Genomic DNA, 19,850 nt, shown 5'->3' with positions numbered 1-19,850 from the left:
TGTAATAAATTATGTACATATTTAGTTCCTATATGTATATTTATTTAGTGCTAATTTGTGATCAACAAATACGTAAAACATAAAAACCATTTAAGTTATTTATGAGATGCTGCCACATTCTCAAAATTTAAGTTAATTCATGTTTAGCATCTGGAGTACCGGCTTGTAGTTCCTGACTTTGATCGAAAGATGTCACTATAACACTACACAGCGATGGGGTCTGTGACAGCTCCCAGCCTCCACACTTGTGAGCCTGCTCTTTCATATGTCAACTCCCCGCTGAGTTTATTTGGAGTTCGAGCGTGGAAAAAAAACGCGTCGTGTCTTCTTGACCGTTTCTAGCAAATTGAAGTGGACATATTTAGTCTTGTATCTGATCGCTGGCAATTGGACAAAATTTAAATGCACTGAATCTCGACAAAACAACACGTTAGATCAGAATAATTTCAGGGAAAAGTCAAGGGATTTTTGCTGTTTCCCCCCTCTCCTTTACAAAAATGCTCCAGACCAGGAGGAACACAGAGTCAACCTGAGTTTTCCTTTTCGTGGAGGTCAGAGGTCAACCCCGACTCTGCCTCTGACTACAGCTGCTGCCGCTGTTGCCGCTGCTGGATGGCTCATGTTGCCATGGGCTCATTTGTTTTTTAGAGCTTTCACTAACAAATGTCGGCGTCCGCACATCCTCCCGTGTCGTCCTCCCGGGATGCTGCTCGTCTTCCCGAGCTGCTGGAGGCATCTCGCCCCGATTTGACTAGACAGGCTCGGTCCAATTTGCATACTCAGACCTCAGTGAAGTTCAGAGGAGACAGTGTTTCTAATTAGTCGTCTGATGGGAAAGTTTCAGAAGCTCGAGAGTCTGGCGGAAATATCCAGACTCCAAATTCACCCATCTGGTTCATTTCCTCCCATGGTGCCAGGCGAGAAGACCAGAAACAGACCCAAAGTCGAGCTGGGAATCTTTCCCCCTCCCCCAAAAGGAATGCTTCATGTTTCTCCACCTCTGATGACCTGGCTTGGCTGAGGAGAGCACAGGGAGGAAAGACTTCTGATAAACAGGTCCAGGCAGGTAAAAAGATGTTGATGGTGTCCCTGGATTTTACTGCAGTTCAAAGCCATAAAAATACCTGCTTTCTCTGGATTTTTATGACTTGATCTTTTTTCAATATAAAATGTTTAATTAGTATCATATATATATATTTTTTTTTTGCACAGTTACATTCCTTCTTTTACCTCAAAATGTTCAGACTGGTCGTGTAAGAGCTCAAGTGCAGCTGAACTGTGATGTGATGTGCAGTGCAGTGCAGTGCAGCGCAGTCCTTCAGGAGTAATTCCGTGATTTCTCCTCAGGGAGCAAAGACGGTCACCGCCCCGCCTCCACCCCACACCCTCCCCTCTTATTGGCCACGCCCACCCCATTTCGACACCCCCCCACCCCCCCCACCACACCCCCACCCCTCCCTCCCATCTTCCCCCTCACACAACTCCTCCCCGTACATATATATAAAAAAAGTTTTCATTGCGTGTGACTCCCTGAGTCTCGCACGCCAGAATGGAAACGCTCGTCGGTGCGCTCCCTGGCACACCTCCTCCCTCCTCCCTCCTCCTCCTCCTCCTCCCCCTCCTCCTCCTCCTGCTGCTCTCCTCCTCCTACTCTTCGGGTGCCTCCTCCTCCTCATCACCTTCTTAATTGCGCACCGGCACTCCGGCAGCACCACACCGGGAGTCACTGCCAAGAACGCCGGGAATCCTTGTAAGGTGCGAAGAAGGAGAAGAAGAAAAAGAAGAAGAAGACTGCGGCGAAGATGGTGACGGACTTTGTGCGCGCTCGGAAGCCAAAGCATCTCGGACTGACGTGTGAACATGCTCGACGTGGACGCGGAGCCAGTCGTCCCTCGCGCACCGCGGAGTAAAAGCCGGACTGATGCTGATCCGTGACATCATGTCATCGCGTTGCCTGATGCGTCGCACGGAGCTGATTCTGTTTGCGTGAAGTCTTTCCAATATAAAAAAAAAAGAAGAAGACAAGAAAAACAAAAACAAACAAAAAAACGGAATAAAGAGAACTCTGCAAGCTGCTTTAGAACCAAGCTGAGACTTAGAGGTCAACAAAGACTTCCATGTAAACGATGTAATTTCCTGCACACGCATGTGTGAGTGAGTTGGAATTTTTTTTTGTTGCAAACACTGACTGACTGAGAGCGTCAGAGCCGAGCGGAGCGGAGCGTCGTTACGCATGGAGACAGCTCGGGACTGAGAAGGGGCTTCTCTGCGGCTTTCCGTACTTTCTTTCATGAGAAAAGAGGGCAAAATCAGCTATTTTACTCCCCCTTAGACAGAAAATGAGTAGTTGTCTGTTGCGTTTAGCACTGTTCGTGGCTTGCGTGCTCTCCATCCGCTGCACCGCCGCGCCCCCGAGCGAGGCCGAGGCGCGCACGGCGCCCCGGGATACCTGCGCGTCCTGCGGCGTGGCGCAGCCGGAGGACCCCGAGTCGGGCCGGCTCAACGTGGACTTCCTGGAGGCGGTGAAGCTGCACATCCTGAGCCGGCTGCAGATGCGGAGCAGACCCAACATCACGCACCCGGTCTCCCGGGCGGCCATGGTGACGGCGCTGCGGAAGCTACACGCCGGCAAGCTGCGCGAGGACGGCCGCGTGGAGATCCCCAACCTGGACGGGCACCCGATGAGCAACGACGTGCTGGAGGAGAGCTCGGAGATCATCAGCTTTGCGGAGAAAGGTGCGTGATGGAGGCTCGCGGGTTTTTATTATTATTTTTTTTTTGCTAAAGTTCTTTAAATGAAAGGACAGTACATTTTAGACATTGGACACTTAAAAGTTCAGTGGGGGAAAAAAAAAAAAAAATCAAACAAATATCCAGAACAAGTCCGCCCACTGCAATTTCAAGTACTTCTAAAGAAAAGTATTTATTTATTTATTTAATTTATTTTTTTTATTTTTTTTATTTTTACCAATGAAAAGGAAACAGGTAAATCCATTTTGAATTCAAACAAATTGAGGGTTCAACTGAAAATGTAAACAGATGCAGCAGAGCAGCTCAGTGGCACTGCTTTCTATTACTGTGTGTGTGTGTGTGTGTGTGTGTGTGTGTGTGTGTGTGTGTGTGTGTGCGTGCGTGCGTGCATGCGTGTGTGCTGCATATGTCTTCAGATACCCACTGAAGTGCAAACCAGGAAACATGCTGATGTTGAACAGATGTTGACACAGGGGCTACAAGAAAATCCCGCCAAAGTCAGAGCACAGAGACTTCATGTTGCAGTTGTTTAGTTTTTAGTTCTTTTTGGTGGAGGCTTCACACCTGGAGTTGGACTTTGTCCTGCCGTGCACGCTGCCCCGTAAGCCCAGGTTTGGCTGTCATCAAGTGCACTTTCTGTTTTTGTCCCGGCTCTTGCAGGGGTGAACTCTCCTGTTAGCTTGCATCAAGCCTCCGTCAACATTTGCACATTTTCTTTGAAAAATGGGGGGACATTTTTCCAGGAGAATGCAAAGACTTGGATGTAGCTCGGAGGTTAAAGCTTGAACTGATCATATCTCGAGGTGGCCTCTTCAGTTTTTTTTTGCGCTTTGAGGAAAAAAAAAACGTTGTCCGTCAACCACTTCTGGCATCACGCCCTCAAGCTGCATTCAGGTTCATTTATCATCTTCTGCTGGGTGTGATCTACAGTGCCACCTGCTGCTGCACCCACGTGTGTCCCCCCCCTCCCCTGACTGCAACACACATCTGCTCACCCAAAACTCTGCCGTTCTGTGGGCGCCGTCCGTCGCCGTTTGTGTTGCGGCACTCCAGCCATTGTGCCTCTGTCATGTCTTCATGTGCGCCTTTGTACGTGTTATTGACGCTTTCTGAACTGTGTGCGCGTTGACGGGGCGTCTGCGTTGTACACATGCAAGATGTGTGTTTGTGCGACATGCATGGCGTTGTAAAGCAGTCTCCACAGTACAAGGTCAGAGGCTTTTTTGTGTCGGCCGTTGCGCAGCCTGAATGCAGATTGACGGGGCCGAACCCCAGAGCCCGGCACCCCCCAATAGAATTCCCAGTGTGTGGGGGTCGTCTTTGTATGAAAATAGCAGTGTGATTGAGTGCACGGTGGTAGTGGTTTGTTACATCACAGTGAAGGTTTGTGTGCCGCACTTTGGGGGTATTTTTTTTTTTTAGGAAAAACAGCTCCCGAGACTTGTGATTGCCTCAGAAAGTTAAGAGACAGAAAGAGACAGGACTGTCCATGTAGCCCATGGGAGGATCAGACTTTCATTCACATTTCTGGATGCCAAAAAAATGCAAAAAGTATCTTCCAAATGCAGAGCATAAACTTGCTTTTAAGTGTCTCCTAAGCATTGAAGTTTTCCCATATGTTCAAGATAAACACTACCTTACTCCGCAATCTCAAAGCAAAACAGTCTGCACGCGCACCTGTGAAAATCTTTCCACTATGGGTTTGTGTCAAGTCACACTTTAATTCCGCAAGATAAAATCAGAACTTGAGCTTTCCTAAATTAATAGAACTCCAGCTGGCGTCACAGGAAGGGGAGGTTAAAAAAAAAAAAAAAAAAAAAAAAATCCAAATTTGGATTCCAACTAATGAAGGTAACTCCCGATTGCTTGCACAAGTCCTTGAGATCCATTTGGGTTCATGTTTCCCTCTGGTATTTCCCACCAAACCCCCGGAAAAAATTGAAATCTAAATATTTACACCCTGGTAATGTGAGGGCCACTTAGACCAGCTGCAGTCCTTTTTGTGTTGAGTTTCCGTAACTGCACCGTGTCCATCATGACCCTGCATTCATACCAGACGAAGGCCCAGAACACCATGCACCCAGTCTCGGTGCTGTCTGAGCACTCATTACCATCTCAGACAATGCAACCGGTTGTCTGAGACAAATGAACCCTGAGCGAAGTCTGTGATACACAAGCAAGTTGACTCTCAGCGGGCGGACAGAAAATGTTTTGACAAACGTACCATCTGATCCGCAGCCGTGACTCAATGCAACCCTTTCATCCCTCGATTTGTAGCTACGTCTCTTTATTGTTTTTTGACTTTTATCTCCCGCCAGCTTACGGCGACAACTCAGGTTGTGCGCGCCCACTGCGCAGCCGCGTGTGATCTAACATCCAAGCTGCTGAGTAATGACTCGGAGATTACCTCGTCTTGTGATGGATGGACTAATGCGTGTCTGGGCATGCCAAAAAAGCACAGCGTTTGCTTTGATGACTGGCAACAAGGTCGACTCCTCTGAAATCCTTGAATCATCTTTGATATTTTTTTCTTTGATATGTATAACACAGCAGCGGCGTAGCCCGGAGTCATTTTGCGAACCTCTTATGATGTTGACTTGGTCTTTTCTTGGTACAAAAAAAAGAGAAGAAAAAAAAGTCCCTCAGGTGCGCGGGACGTGTTCTGCTTTGCAACTGTGCACCCGGAAAAGCTCAGGTTCACCTGCTGGACTTTGTGTCCTTTCACGCTCCGATTTCGCACCAACTGACTTCATTTCTCCGGGTCGGTTTCTCCCAGAGTCAGAGGTTCAAGGGCTGATGAACGGCACTCATCTTCTTCGCCTGACAGCTGTCAGTCAGCACCTCGGCGGTCACCGCCCCTCTCCTCTCGTTGGCCATCAGATACAGAAGCAGGTCCACCGTTTGGGAGGTTTTAAAATAAAATCACGGTGACAGCCACTAAAAAGCTCTCTAAGTATGTCAAGATAAAGAAGCTAAATTTAAAACGCAGCATATCAAAGCGGCTGTTGCTACTAGCGGCTGGCTCTGCAAAGTCCTGCCGCACCATCAATTATCTGAAAATATTTAAATGGCTTTGCCCGAGATCAGAAGCTATATCCATCCTCAAAGACAACACGTGCTTGCTGAAGGGGCCAAAATTAAACCCTCACGAACAGTAAATTAATACAAGACGTGGAAATCCTTAGGGAGCAGCTGCTTTGGTCCAAGTCTTGTGGTGTGCATCAGATGTGGAGAAGTTGGAGAGGTAACGGGAGGTAAAATCTGTTGAAAAAAAAACAAAACCTCTCCGGCTTGTTTCTTTATAGAGACATTGCGGGACGCTGAATAATGAGTGTGATTTCTTTTTTCCCTTTGCTGGCTTCCTAAAAGCCCTCCAATCCCTCGGTGGCCTTGCTTCCAAACCTTTTAATTGTTCCACAATTGAACTGATGGTCCTGGAATAAAAAAGCCCCTGACCATTTGCAGTCCGCTGCCGGAGCGGCCGCGGCTTCTGAGAACCGGCTAATGTCATGTAAATGTTTTTCCTTGTGTCTTCATTCTTCCTGTGTGCCGCTTCATCTCTCCCGTGCTGGCTGGCCCTGCGTTGAGCCCTCGGGCCTCATTGTGGGGACAGTTAGGCTCCATAAGATCTAATTTTCAGGCGGCATTCACTGCGAAGCCTTTGAACCATTGTGCGCTGCTCTCTTAAGCCCCCTTTCCTCTGTCTTATATTTGGAGTGCAAGGCCAAGTGGCCCTGCGCCCAGCGCCTTCCTGTCACAGTCTGCAGGATATGTGCTGCCACCCTGAACTGAAGCGAGGCTCAGGACCGTTGTCTCACTTTAATCTGGTCTCAAATTCCAGCATCCTTCACGGAGCTCAATCCCCTTAAATGCCGCTCCACCTTCCATCAGGAAGATCCCACTTGATTAAATTGCCAATTTAGATGATCGTCCATTTTCTGCTTGCTCCTCTTGTGTTGCACGCTAAACAAACAAACCCTCCGGTGTGCTTGTGCTCCTCAGATGACATGGTGACGTCCAAATCCAGCCTCTTCTTCCTGATCTCCAACGAGGGGAACCAGAACCTGTATGCCACCCAGGCCACGCTCTGGCTCTACTTCAAGCTGCTGCCGTCGCCCCTGGAGGTCCGTTCCCGGCGGAAGGTGACGGTCAAAGTGTACTACCAGGAGCCCGGCCTGGGCAGCAAGTGGAACCTGGTGGAGAAGCGGGTGGAGCTGAAGCGCAGCAGCTGGCACACCTTTGTGCTGACCGAGGCCGTGCAGCTGGTGTTTGAGAAGGGCGACCGGCGGCAGAACCTGGACGTGCGGTGCGAGGGCTGCGAGGCCGAGGGCGTCGTGCCCATCCTGCTCAGCCACAACGACGAGTCCCACCGGCCCTTTCTGGTGGTGCAGGCGCAGCAGGCCGAGAGCAAGCACCGTATCCGCAAGAGGGGGCTGGAGTGCGACGGCAGCAGCAACCTGTGCTGCCGACAGCAGTTTTACATTGACTTCCGGCTCATCGGCTGGAACGACTGGATCATCGCGCCGTCGGGCTACTTTGGGAACTACTGCGAGGGCACCTGCCCGGCCTACATGGCAGGCGTGCCGGGCTCCGCCTCCTCCTTCCACACGGCCGTGGTGAACCAGTACCGCCTGCGGGGGATGAGCCCGGGCTCCATGAACTCCTGCTGCATCCCCACCAAGCTCAGCACCATGTCCATGCTCTACTTTGATGACGAGTACAACATTGTCAAGCGGGACGTTCCCAACATGATCGTGGACGAGTGCGGCTGTGCCTAGGGGTGCGTCTTTCGCGTCAATTATTTAAGGTGGAACTGCGAAAAGTAACTGATTTACAATTATTACCACAACAGCGAAAGAGTATAGAAGCAAAAATATTTATGGACAAATGGAGAAGAACATACGTGCACACACATATCTACACACACTCATGTATGCCTGCACAAAACTTGTATATATTATTTATATTTGTTGATATATTTCATTATATTCTCTGGTGAAAGAAAGTTTCTTTCTAGAAACTGTTTTGTTTCCTTTAAAGGGACAAAAGAAAAAGAGTTCATTTTCAAATCTTTGATCATACATTTTTAAACACAAATCAACATCATATTTTTCTCTTTAGAAAAAAGTCGGATATCTGCTCTGTTCAGCTGTCCAAGAAATTCAGCATGCAATTTAGCCTTTTTGAAGCCTTTGCCAGATTAGTAGTGGGTACCATTCGTTTTCCTCTTGGTTTCTACTTTTGGGAATCTTGACAAGTCAACTGAACCTTGAACAGGAAAAACTCTGTCTTCTCCAGCGGAGGTATAGGGAGCCTTACATTGAGTCACATAATGGCTGTGATTCAACCATGCCTCTTTCACGAGCAGCGTGTGTGTGCGTGTATGTGTGTGTGTGTGTGTGTGCGCGCGTGACAGCATTGACAATGTTAAGACACTACCAACATACAGCACTTGCAGCCAGGAGTCATCATTTACACTACATCTTAGAGAGGAGCAAGTGAAGTCGGCCTCAGGCAGATCAAGACATTTGGACGCATTCCACAAGTAGATGGAAACAGAGATGATTTAAAGAAAAAAGAAAAAAAAGATTTCACCGCTCTAAAGCATGTCCATTATCTTGAATCATGGTATCATGTTTCTAAAGTTGGAAAAGGTACTTGAAGCAAAAACTGAGATGCCATTCATTCATCTGGGATCCCTACCAAGAGCTCTGGAGGTCGAGGATGTTTCGGGTTTGACTCGTTTCTCTGAAGTTCAGTCAGTTCGACAACCCCCAACCGTTAAGGTTTGGATTCATGAAGATGATGAAACAAAGCTTCTTTTAAAATCATGTAAACGAGACTGTATAAGGATATACTGACATAACAATAAAATAAGGGCCCTAGTTCTAACAGTTTCTCAACTTTCTCGGCATCTTGTTTGAGCGGTATACCGAGAGATCCCATTGAAGTATTTAAACAAGAGTTTCACCTATCGGAAATTCAGGCAGTTAAAGCGGAAAAGTTGCCATTACATTTGCTGACTATCAACAGTGCGTTGCCGCCGTTGGCGCATGCTTTGGTAGCACTTGCAGATTTTTTTTAAAAATGCCTTTATCGAGCCCTGTGAGGTGCACCAATTTGCCCAAGAGTCCTTTGACAAGAGATAAGTGCCGCATGAGCTATGCAATGTATAGTATTTACTGACCCACACACCAGGGGAGCAGGGGCCTGAGCTCTCCACAGAAACTCTTAACAATACTTGAAATGAGAGCATGGCAAGCAGCCGCAGGTTGGACTTTTGGTGAGGGGGAAGAGAGGGAGGGAAACAGACAGACAGACGGACAGACAGACATTTGAAAAATGTGTCACCTGGTAAATAATAGGAAGGAAGTCTAATTCAGTTACGGACAAAAGACAGCTGATTTAGTCTCAGTGCCTGCACTCAATCATCAAGCGGAGCCTCGAAACGCATTAAAGAGCGGCTAACTGGGGGCTAAATATGACCCACATGTAGTGCAAAGAGTGAATGAAGGAGTCCCGGCGGGGTTTTTTTTCTCCACGGCTCCACTCGACACCGAAACACACTTCCAGACACAGTTTCAAGTCACGCTGACGCCCACTTTGTTGTTTTTTTTTGTTGTTCTTTTTGGCGATTAATGTTCCTGTTATCGGTTAGCGCATTGGTCAGTCACATCCCACCCTGATCGCCAACAAGTACACACCTTTAAGAGAAAGACTTGCGGCTTCCTGCCTCCCACCCGCCCGACGGCCAACCTGGACGTGTTCTTCTTGAGTGAACTGTCGTTAGATTATTTGCACTGAGGAGACGGATGACTAGTAATGATTAAGAATAATAATAATGATAATAATGATGACGATGACGATAATAAACTGCCATTGAAAGAAAAGTTATTTTTATAATAAGAAAAAAAAAGTTACAACAAAATTGAGCTCTGTTCAAATGTGTTATACCTAATAATGGAACCAAAGAGGCCACAAGGTTTTAGCTGTTGAGAGACGGCAGTTTGTCGTCAGGTTTTGTTGATGTAAATTACTTTGTGACGGTTAAGAGGCCTAAACACTGTATCAGGGTATAATATCAGTCCATTATCTGCTTAATCTCTTTTCTATTTTGTAACTAGACATGGAATATTTCCTATTTTTATTTTCATCAAATTAAATAAATATTCCTAGTTTTTCTTTCTTCTTTCCTTTTTTGTTAGCTCTTGATACAGAGTCATTTAGAGTAAAAACACACACCATCTGATCCCTGTACAGCTGATGTAACATACAAACATGCTTTTGAAATATTCTTTTCTTTGTAATTGTCAAAGAATAAATTTCTTATTACAAATCCCACGTGTTTGTTTGTTTTGTTGTTATTGTCGTCACGGGGCAAGTTAAGGATCGCTGGGCTCATTGCCTGTAGCACTGGGTGGGTCCCGCTGAGGTCGAACAATTATATGTTTGATGCTTCAAAAACTCAAAGCACATCAAAACAAACACAAAAGAACACATGAAACCTGTGTTGGTTACCCTAATGATGGAACTCCACAAAGCCCCGCTGTTGTAGCTTCTAATCACTTAAGAACCTCAACGCCTCATTTGCAAGGGGGTGGGGGGGGGTTTCCAGTTGTCTGCCAGCTAACTCTGATATACAATATCGTGCCATCGTTAAAGCATCAGAAAATACCAGGACGTTGAGGATTTGAGAGTTAGGGCTAAACTAACCTGCGGGGAGAAAAAATGAGTACATTTTAAATGTTGCTGTTTCCGTAAATTATCCACTGTGGCAGTGGATAATTCTTCCAAACGCACATGGAAAGTCTTTATGTAAACTCTGGTGATGACTGGTGAGGTTGTTTCCTTGGGGCTGGGGGTCAGAACAGACCGGTCTATAGAGCTCTCTGTGTGCCCATTCAGCCACACAAAGACTCTTAAAAGGCCTAATTATACCTAAGCAAATCTCAGCAGGACTTCAGGGGTCAAGTGTTTGACCTGCTGGGCTCGCACTCTTCAGGAGGGGAGACGGGTTCGAGGGCTGCTGCAGCGTCGGCAATCAGCACCGAGAGAGAAACGAGTTGACTGAGTTGGTTTCCTGCCTGACAACATGTACTGTATGAATATTAGCTAGTCTAGAAGATGGAGGGCACAAGAACTAGCCCTAAAATGTGTGGGGTTGTGTGTCTGGTGATATGCATTGTTATGAAAGGTTGAGATCGTTTGACTGAAATTGCTTTTGCGCTGACATCTAATGAATAAAAGGAAATAGAAAAATTACAAATGGAGGGCAGGAGCCAAGAGAAGAAAAATGAAACAATCTACTTACACGTGGCAATGTTTTATGTGGGGATTCGACGACAGCAGTGACAGTCCTTAGAGGTCAAAATGTGTTTGTGCAGAAACCTCTTCTCTGGGATCTTGAAAAAAATGCAGTGTTTATTTGATTAAAATATCTAAATTGCATTTTCATAATAATGAACATAAAAGAACATTACAATGACATTAGAACTTCCCCTAAACCATTGCGTGATTTAGCAAAGATTAGCATGCTAATATACATAATTAATATTGCGGAAGTAAAAACTTTTTGACAAATTAGCATGTGGACAACGATTTGGAGAAAATGTTGAACTGAATACATTTAGCTTGACGTGGGGGTGCAAGTGTAACCTTAACGAGCAGCCAGACTCAGATCATCAGCATAAGCAACGGGCTAGCAAGCCTTGATACCTCAGCAAAGACGAAACAAAGTTTAACGCAAAAAATAAATAAATAACCACCTAAACTAATGATGAGAATGACAAAAAGCTGGCAAGAAGAATTGTTCAAGAAAATTTTTGATTTTTTTGATTCTGTTAACTGGAGTATTCTGTATGCTTGCTAGCTAAAGTTTATAATTAAGATGAATCAAATTAATCAAAGAAAAGCATAAAAGAACCTCCTAACCTTGATGAACTACAGCTCTTGATAAAAAATAAATAAATGACAGGCTCAAAAATTAGGAAGCATTAAATATTTGGAGAGAGAATGAAAATGTTGGTAAACAAGTTGTGTTTTCCTGGAGGCCATCTTGTGGCCGTGGGGGGCCATTGCAGCCCCCAGCGCAACAGCTGCTGTTAGCTGCGGTTAGTGACAGTCTCATAAAAACAGGTGGGATGACAAAACAAAGAGTGTCCGCTAAGTCTCGGGCATTCTTCGAGGAAATTCCAGAGGTGTTTGTGAAAACAGCAGGCGGCCGAAGGGGAATTTAGCCAAGGGTTTCTCAATTATCTGGGAGATTTTGTGGCGCTGCCAGGTGACACGCAGGAGCCGTTTTATCATGTTGTCGGCCATTTGTAACCCCTCCGCCCAGCCACAAAAGCCCAGGAATGCTAATGAATCGAGCCACCCCCGAGGGTTCGGCAACGTGACACACGCTTAATTAAAGCGAAAAACACGCGGTCGGGAAGTTGAAGTCGTGCGCTCTGACAGAGTGCGGTGAGCTCTGATTTGTGGTGCATCAGGAGCAGGTCTAATTTGTTCCAGAAGTGGGAGTGGTGAGGAATCATCCATCAAAACTGCTTTTTTTTTTTTTTTTTATCTCTGCCTCTTTACAGTGTGTGTATGTGTGTGTGTGTGTGTGTGTGTGTGTGTGTGTGTGTGACGGGAGGCGTTACCTGTCGCCTGGAGGGAGGATTTTGAAATAGCAGTGGAACAGGAGCTGCTGTCTCACTGGAGTGTAATTCCCCTCTTCAAATTAGACCTGGACGGCACGCTCGCTGTTGCTGAAATGGTGCGAATATAAAAAACAGACAGAGAAGAAGAGCAGTTGACATAATTATTGACTAAACGGCAGCAGGCCTAAAGAACATACTTTCATTAAAAAAGGCAGTTACTTGACAGCCAACAACAAACACACTATAAATGGCTCGTATTCAGATACACAGAGTATTCGTGTTTCTATGAAAACAAGATAAAAATGTCAGTGTCAGGTCAAGACTCAAGGCTGAGATGTGTCCAAAAGTCAGTGCCAGTGGGAGGCGCCAACAATTTTGGGGCCTGGATCCCCCAAAAAGTTGACGTTCTTTGCTCCCAACGAGTGATGGATTAATTGTGATGAATTTAGGACAAAGTCTGACTTTAACTCATTCTTCAAACTGACTTATTTTTCTGTTGCCTGCCCAGTAATGGAAGCTAAGATGCTCGTTTTTCCCCATCGAGCAAAGCCAAACGCAGCTTTACCCAGCTCCACTTCACAGAGCATTTATTATTATCTTCATTTTCGCTGTTTATTGCTTCCAACCTTTCTCCTCCTCCGACGTCGCAACAAAACTTTCCAACAACCATCACTGCGCTGCCTCGGCTTATGCTGGATTACTGTCAGACTACGGCATTGCTCGGCCAAGTGTCTGGGTGGTTTTTCCATCTCTTGTAAAAGCTAATGCTGATCTTGCATTATTTTTTGAGGAGAAAAGTCTCTAGAAGATCAACGGATTTCATTTCAGGCCAGTGAAAAAAAATAACGCTGTGAAAAGAAGCCCGGTAGCACCGACGTGATCTTAAGCGAGCACGAGACGCAGCAGCGGAAAGGCCACGCAGCTGCAGAAGAAGATGGGTGAAGAGGGGGGCTGATGAGAGGAGTGATCGGCGGGGCGTCGGCGCTCATTTTCATCTATTTATACTGGAGAATGAGTGGAATGTTCCAGTGCAACTTATCAAAATATGCACGTTACATCCCAGATTTAGTCTCCGCATCTGCAGCTTCAATAGACATTCACCTCAGCCACCCTGCTGGTGTTGAAACAGTTCCAGCAGGGTCGGGCAACAAAATTTAACTGGGAATTCTTGACTTTTATTCACCCATTCATTTATCGATTTCTGCTTTTATCCAATGCCTCCGGGGTGCAGGTTTACGAGTTAGAAAAGAGGAACTTGCTTGTGCTGACTATCTAACCATAGTAATTCATCTTCCCTTAAAACTAATAAAATGAATATTTCTGCCAGGATCTGTAAAAAGAGGTTGGAAAGCAGTCCAGCTGAACACTGCAGAATAACTATGAACTATAAACGCTGATTTAAATGTGCCAAAGTAATTTTGAGATGACACACACACACACACACACACACACACACACACACACACACACACACACACGTATAGCAAAATGGATATCATATAATTCTTCTCACATGAAGCTTGTTGGCCCCAAGTAACCTGCGCTAAATTGCTGCATTGCTGCCTTTGTGGCTCGTTAAAAAACTGTGATCAACTGATGACATTTTTTACACAAGCATCTTCCCACCCCCGGATTGCACATTCAGGGCTCATTAAAGATCAAATCTGCATTAAACAAGGGAACAGAGTGTGCAGAGCGGCGACCAGGGACCAGAAACAAAACTATTGGCAGCGAAACTCAGCTAAAAACTCTAATAATTGGGAGAATATTTCCCTCCAACATTCCTTTTGGTTAGAAAAAAACAAAACCAGACTTGGCGACGTGGCAGGGATGACACTGAAGAGGAAGTCAGACGAATGGAAGATGCGACGGTTAGCTCTCAGGCCCATCATGTGTTGATTCAGATGCATGGAAAAGCGGCGGGTGGATCCCCGAGTGGCTTTGTGCCTCCTGTTGTTGTTCAGACGCCTCCCGACTACTGACTCACACTGCAGGAATCCCACTCTGGCTGCACCGTCGCATGTCTCCGGGACGGTGGCGCCCCGCCCGAAAACACTTGTGGATCCTGGAGATATTCTGGGACGATAAGGTGGAGTTGAGTCACAGGCCAAACATCCCCACATCAGAGGGAAACGGGCCGCCGTGGCAGGATCACAACAATGAGGGGGACCATCCGGGATCAGTCTGAGGTTGTAGTGGACTCCAACCCCAAACGGATAAACACAAAAAGTCTTGCAACTATAATTGTTACAAACAAAATCAGCCAGAAGATTATTTTGCCGGCTGTTGTAACAACAGGGTTTTAAAATCACTGCTTCTGTGAAGTGTGTCACCATGTTCCACCGCTAAAGAACCAAACAAAAGTGAGTCTATGAGAGGCCTCAAATCCAACCGGTGGTTGCAAGAACTTCTTCTGTTTCGGATCAGAGGAACCGATAAACAGTTTGTGACATGGGACAAGTAGAGGATACCCAAATTGAGGAGGCCCATATTGAAGAGGACCATTTCAGAGATTGGCTTCGCTTCGCATTTTCGACTGTAAACGGATTGGCCGGTCAGCTGACAAACCCCCTGGCAGGCTGGCGGAGGTCTGCAGTTTAAAGATGAAGGAATTTAAAGATGTCGGCTTCCTCGTCTTTTTTTCGGTATCGTAGGGGGTGACCCGGGCATATTGTGCTCCATAAACGCTCCAGATGGTTGGCTAAGCCGGTGCCGCTACTGGATCACTGAGTCCAAATGGCCCGCGCGACGTGTTCACCGCTGTTAGACAAGCTTCATCAATATTCATGAAGAGGGGAAAGCGGAAGAGGAGGAGGAAGAAGAAGAAGAAGAAGAAGAAGAAGAAGAAGGAGGGACTGGCTGTGGCCCAGGCCTCATCAGAATATTCATATCACTGAGGGTTCAGCAGAAATGACGTGTTGGACTCATGACTATTCATGAGACGGTTCTAATTTAATGGTAAAAGAACCGTTTAAGAGACTCCCGCCCACTAGCCCCCCGCCCCACTCCCCCGCCATCCCCTACCAGGGCCACCTCTAATAATAAGAGCCGCATTCATAAGTGTACAGTGAGCAAGCTGCCATTTTTGTTGCCTGATTAAGCCTGATGCTTGTCCCTGTTTCTGGGTCAGGCAGAGGCATACCAGAGGCATTAGAGCATCAAGACTCGGCCTGATGACTTTGTTAAGAACAACACACTGTACATTATCCAACCCTGACCACCAAACCCCTGCCCCCCCTCCAAGGTTCGAAACCTTCCAATCAGCAGCTCGCTGTCCTCTATTCTTTCTTTCGTTCATTCTTCTCTCTCTCAAATTTTTTTGGACATTGTCGTCATTGCGCTCGCCACCCGAGAAAAGTAGGACAAAGCAAGTTGCAAAAAGGCACAATAGGGGGACAGTTTTGCCTTTCTTTTTTTCTTTGCAACTCCCAATTAGGCATTGTCCTTCCGCCAAATGTTTTCCATTCAATGGTAATTTACAGGAAATCGGGGGTGGTGGGGGGCTCAAAAAGAAGAAGAAGAAGAAGAAGAAGCACATCCATTATCCAAATCAGGCCACGTGTCTCTCCAGGCTTACGTCAATATTATTTAAGAAGTGTCACTCAAATGAGGCACCCATAAATTTTCCCATGGAGAAGTAAGCGCCCCCCACCCTACGAATCCCTGCCTTCCTGTCATCTGCCTCATGGACCCAAAGTTTTGCGTCCTTGCTGGTTTCCAGGCCTCCGCTGCCTCAGTAAGGGGTTAAACTCTGATTTCCTTCTCTCCCGCCACCCCCACTCAGGATCTCTCTAAGGGTGCTGGGTCCCAGAGCTGCCGCTGAGTCTCTCTAGGGCACATACTTGTGGGGCACATATATTCTCTCTCATTAGTTCTGCAGATTTGGGGCCCTCAGGGTACTCCTGTGCACATGTGTTGGGAGTGTGGTTCCCACTGTGCTCGGCGGCTCTGATTGAGTCCCTGATTGCCTTGACATTGAGGGGGCTGCAGTCCTTGTGTCACGCCGCTCTGATGAATTGGCGGCACTGGGAAGGGCTTGTGGCGAGAGGCAACACACTGGAGTGTTGTTGTCGCTAACTCAGGCTGGAATCTGGATCTCCCAGTTGGATCTTCAACCAAATCAAAGTGTGGTTCATATCGATGGCTGCTTTTTTCAGTGTGCCAACTTTGATTTGTGAACTCGCAGACCTGTGAAACATCATCCCAGGCTAACTGAGCTCTCTTCTAGGTTCCACAAGTACATATGTCAGGTCCGGGTATATATTCCGGACGGGATCCCAGCCTACCACACTTTATCAGGTACACCCCAGGAGTGAGGAGGAGTTCTGCGCAAGCAGGGCTGCCTTTCGAAATGTAAAAATGACGGATGTGAGGAGAACTGCTGTAGCCGGAGGTCCAGATTCTCCAAGACAGGACTCGCCGCCTCACGAGTCTGATCTTGACAGGCTCACGTATTGGAAAACAGGTTGGTTGGTATGAGACTGTTCACTTTGATTCAACAAGGACTTAGTTAGTCTAAAAGCTATAAATATATAGATGTGTACATACAAACTGTGGCTAAACAAATACAAATTTAATCAGGACTTGTGGATTGACAGGTTTTGGTTGAACCTCATGCACTTGTAGATATCAAAAGAAACAAAAACATCTCTGGTTATTAAAATGTCCTCAATGACCCCAAAACTCAGCCCACAAGAAGTCAAGGTGAATCTCCAACCGCCAACCGCCGCTCCTCCCTCGCCGTGTCCGCCCTGCTCACAAATGTCAAGCGGCTGTTTGTTTCTCGTCAGCCCTCCTCCACGTCAACCTGTCAGAGGCAGGGAAGCAGAGTTCCTGCCGGCGCCCTGCACGCCGAGTACTCGCTGCATTTCTTAGCGACCGCCCGCTCGCTTGCGCGAGGACCGGCTGCCATAATCTCATTAACATCCGAGGAGGTGGCGGTGTTGAGTAGGCGGGCAGGCGGACTGCACTTTGTTTTGCCGTCCCTCACACCTGGTTTGGCTTACACTGTGTTGAGTTTCGTCTGATTTCCTGAAGCCCGTGTTGCGAGTGGAGGCGTCCCAGGCAGACCTCGCATCACGGGTCAGTGCCGAGCCCCAGCCTCCCAGTCGGCTAATCTCCCGGTGCGAGTGACTTCACCGGTTAAGAAGGCGCGGGCCCTCGAGATTGTACAACTCATAATTAAGAGGCTTAGATGAATTTGCGCACAAGTACAAAACGCCATTATCATCTTAAGCGTGGATTTTGGCGCTGAATCATTTTCTTTGCAGCCGCACACTTTGGAGATTATCCGCAGAGAGTCACCCCACAACCCCCCGGAGCTCCGGACGGCGAGAGCAAGAGAGCTGAAAGATTTATGGGCTCGCTTGTTTTTCCAGGAATTGTCAGAGTCATGAGGGCTTCTGGTCGACTGCCCGCTCACTTGAAAACACCATTCATTTGGAAAAATACTCTTGATGAAACAACAGGTGCAACGGCCGAGAGCCTCCGTTCAGACGCAGCAGCCAAACATTTGCCTTCTAGGTGAACTTCAAGGTTACATTTTTCTGTTGTTTCCAAAATTGAAAAATAATTGGACTCTCTTTATGACTAACAATAAAGCACACAACAAAAGATTAAGGGGAAAAAGAAATGGAGGTGGCCTTTCGTTGAATTTAAAATGATTTGTTTATGCTTCCATAAACAGCATCTTAACATGTTCCCTTTGGTCGTAAACAAAGTCCTTAATGCGTCTCATAAAATTGACGTCCTAAATGGTAAAATTTCTCTTGCTAATCGCTTCTTACGGACTCGCCTCATTACACTGAGAGGGAGAATGAAGTCAATGTTTGACCTTGACAACCACAAAAAAACTTCCACTTGAGTCACTGTGTTTCCCCCAAAATGTTGCGTACCAAAACTTTGGCCTTTGTTTTCATCTTAGTTAATTAGCGTCTGTGAATACATCACACCGAGGTCAACAACCCGTCTCTTTAGGGAAAAAAAACGCTCGCTTGTGTGTCACGGTCGTCTTAACGCTGCAAATTACAGGCGGCAATGATGGCGGTGCAGACAAGAAGCAGCAGACGATCAATTAACATTTAAGAAAAAAACAAAAATACAATAACAACCAAAAAACAACCGTGCCAACATCCAGCCAGTTTAATTTAACCTCGCTTGATTCGGGGTAATTTTTTCCTAACGGCGCCGACTGACCTGGTAATAGCACGTGCTAACATGTGTTGAAAATAAAGAAGGGCCTCTCTCACACGCACGAACGCGCGCGCGCGCACACACACACTCACACACACACACACACACACACACACACACACACACACACACACACACACACACAGCGGCAGTATTCTCGGGAAGAGATGGCACCGTTTCAAGAAAGCAGCTATTAAAGGGAGCTTACTGCTGGATGACATCACTCCCAGCTTGTGCTCACAGAGATCGCGCCCAGACCTCAGAGATCTCATTGGAAGGCAACTAGAATAAATATTGGCAAGGACCCACACACGCCCGCAGACACACACACACACACACACACACACACACACACACGGGGTAGCCGGCGTTTTGACGGATAAACCATTTAGCTCTAATCACCAACAGCCCAATACTGAGATAATTTATGGTAATATATGGTCGGGGTGTATATTTACTTTAAAGGCGGCCTGATAAGAATCATGTGGTCTGTTTCTGCTGGGCGCTGGGGGAGTGCTGAGGGGGCTGGTGGGGGGGCACAATTGGGAGATTTGTTGCGGCGCTGTGGAAGGTGACAGAGGGGGCCCCTGGTGCCCCCCCACCTCCACCCCCCTGCCCCCTCCCGCGGTGGGACCAAACAGAGCGGCAGCGGACTGAACAAACCCCAGGCTGTGTGTCTCTGCCTTCGGGCACCGTCTGTCCGTCCGTCCATCCTTCCGTCACTCGGGACCTGTCGGAGCGCCGGGTCCCCGCCGGCTGGGATGAATGAAGGGAAGGAAGCTAGAACCCACCCCCCCTCCACCTCCCTTTAGCCAAACGTGATTCAGCAGCATTTTTAACTCACTCATTCATCCTAACCAGGGAGTGGGGGGTGGGGGGTGGATGAGAACCAGACGCACGCTTAAAGAAAAAATGAAAAAAAAGCAGCTGTCGCAGTAGCTGCTTCGTACAAATGCATATATTCTTTGTCGTGGAAGGGCCGACACCACATCCAGCATTTAGCCCAATTCGGAAGCCCTGACTACAAAAAACATATAAAACAAGTTTGTTGGTGCTCAAAATATTTCACATGAATCCAAACAGTGACACAGTCTTGCTGTTGTTTGGCCCCTCTTGCCGCGACAAAATCCTCAGAAAGAAGAAATGTTGGCAGAGAGGCTGGAGTTCACCTCTGGAGGAGGCCGCAGGTGGCCACATCAAACACTCTGCTGCTTGAATTCACACTTTTTTTGAAAAACAAAACAGAAATAAAAAAACGAAGGAGAA

General features: G+C 47.0%; 1 protein-coding gene and 1 long non-coding RNA gene across 2 annotated transcripts in view; one reads left to right on the top strand and one right to left on the bottom strand.

Annotated features, from left to right (window-relative positions):
• The first annotated feature begins 1,594 nt into the window (after nt 1-1,594).
• LOC142903127 (inhibin beta B chain) lies at nt 1,595-10,087 on the top strand. The gene is made up of 2 exons (XM_076048607.1): nt 1,595-2,736; nt 6,754-10,087. The coding sequence occupies exons 1-2, from the start codon at nt 2,340-2,342 to the stop codon at nt 7,527-7,529; spliced, it is 1,173 nt and encodes a 390-aa protein (XP_075904722.1). The 5' UTR covers nt 1,595-2,339; the 3' UTR covers nt 7,530-10,087.
• A 980-nt stretch (nt 10,088-11,067) lies between these two features.
• The window catches only part of LOC142903175 (uncharacterized), a 52,107-nt gene continuing 43,324 nt past the window's right edge, over nt 11,068-19,850 (bottom strand). Inside the window, exons 2-3 of the long non-coding RNA XR_012929202.1 lie at nt 12,393-12,500; nt 11,068-11,153 (exon numbers count right to left, since the gene is read on the bottom strand). This is a non-coding gene — a long non-coding RNA (uncharacterized LOC142903175). The remainder of the gene's footprint in view (nt 11,154-12,392; nt 12,501-19,850) is intronic.

Source organism: Nelusetta ayraudi, unplaced genomic scaffold (genome assembly GCF_046127955.1).
Source record: "Nelusetta ayraudi isolate G7.1 ecotype Tasmania unplaced genomic scaffold, CSIRO-AGI_Nayr_v1 ptg000106l, whole genome shotgun sequence".
Lineage (NCBI taxonomy): Eukaryota > Metazoa > Chordata > Actinopteri > Tetraodontiformes > Monacanthidae > Nelusetta > Nelusetta ayraudi.
Note: the sequence above shows the minus strand (reverse complement) of the source record. Positions and strands in the feature narration are given on the sequence as shown.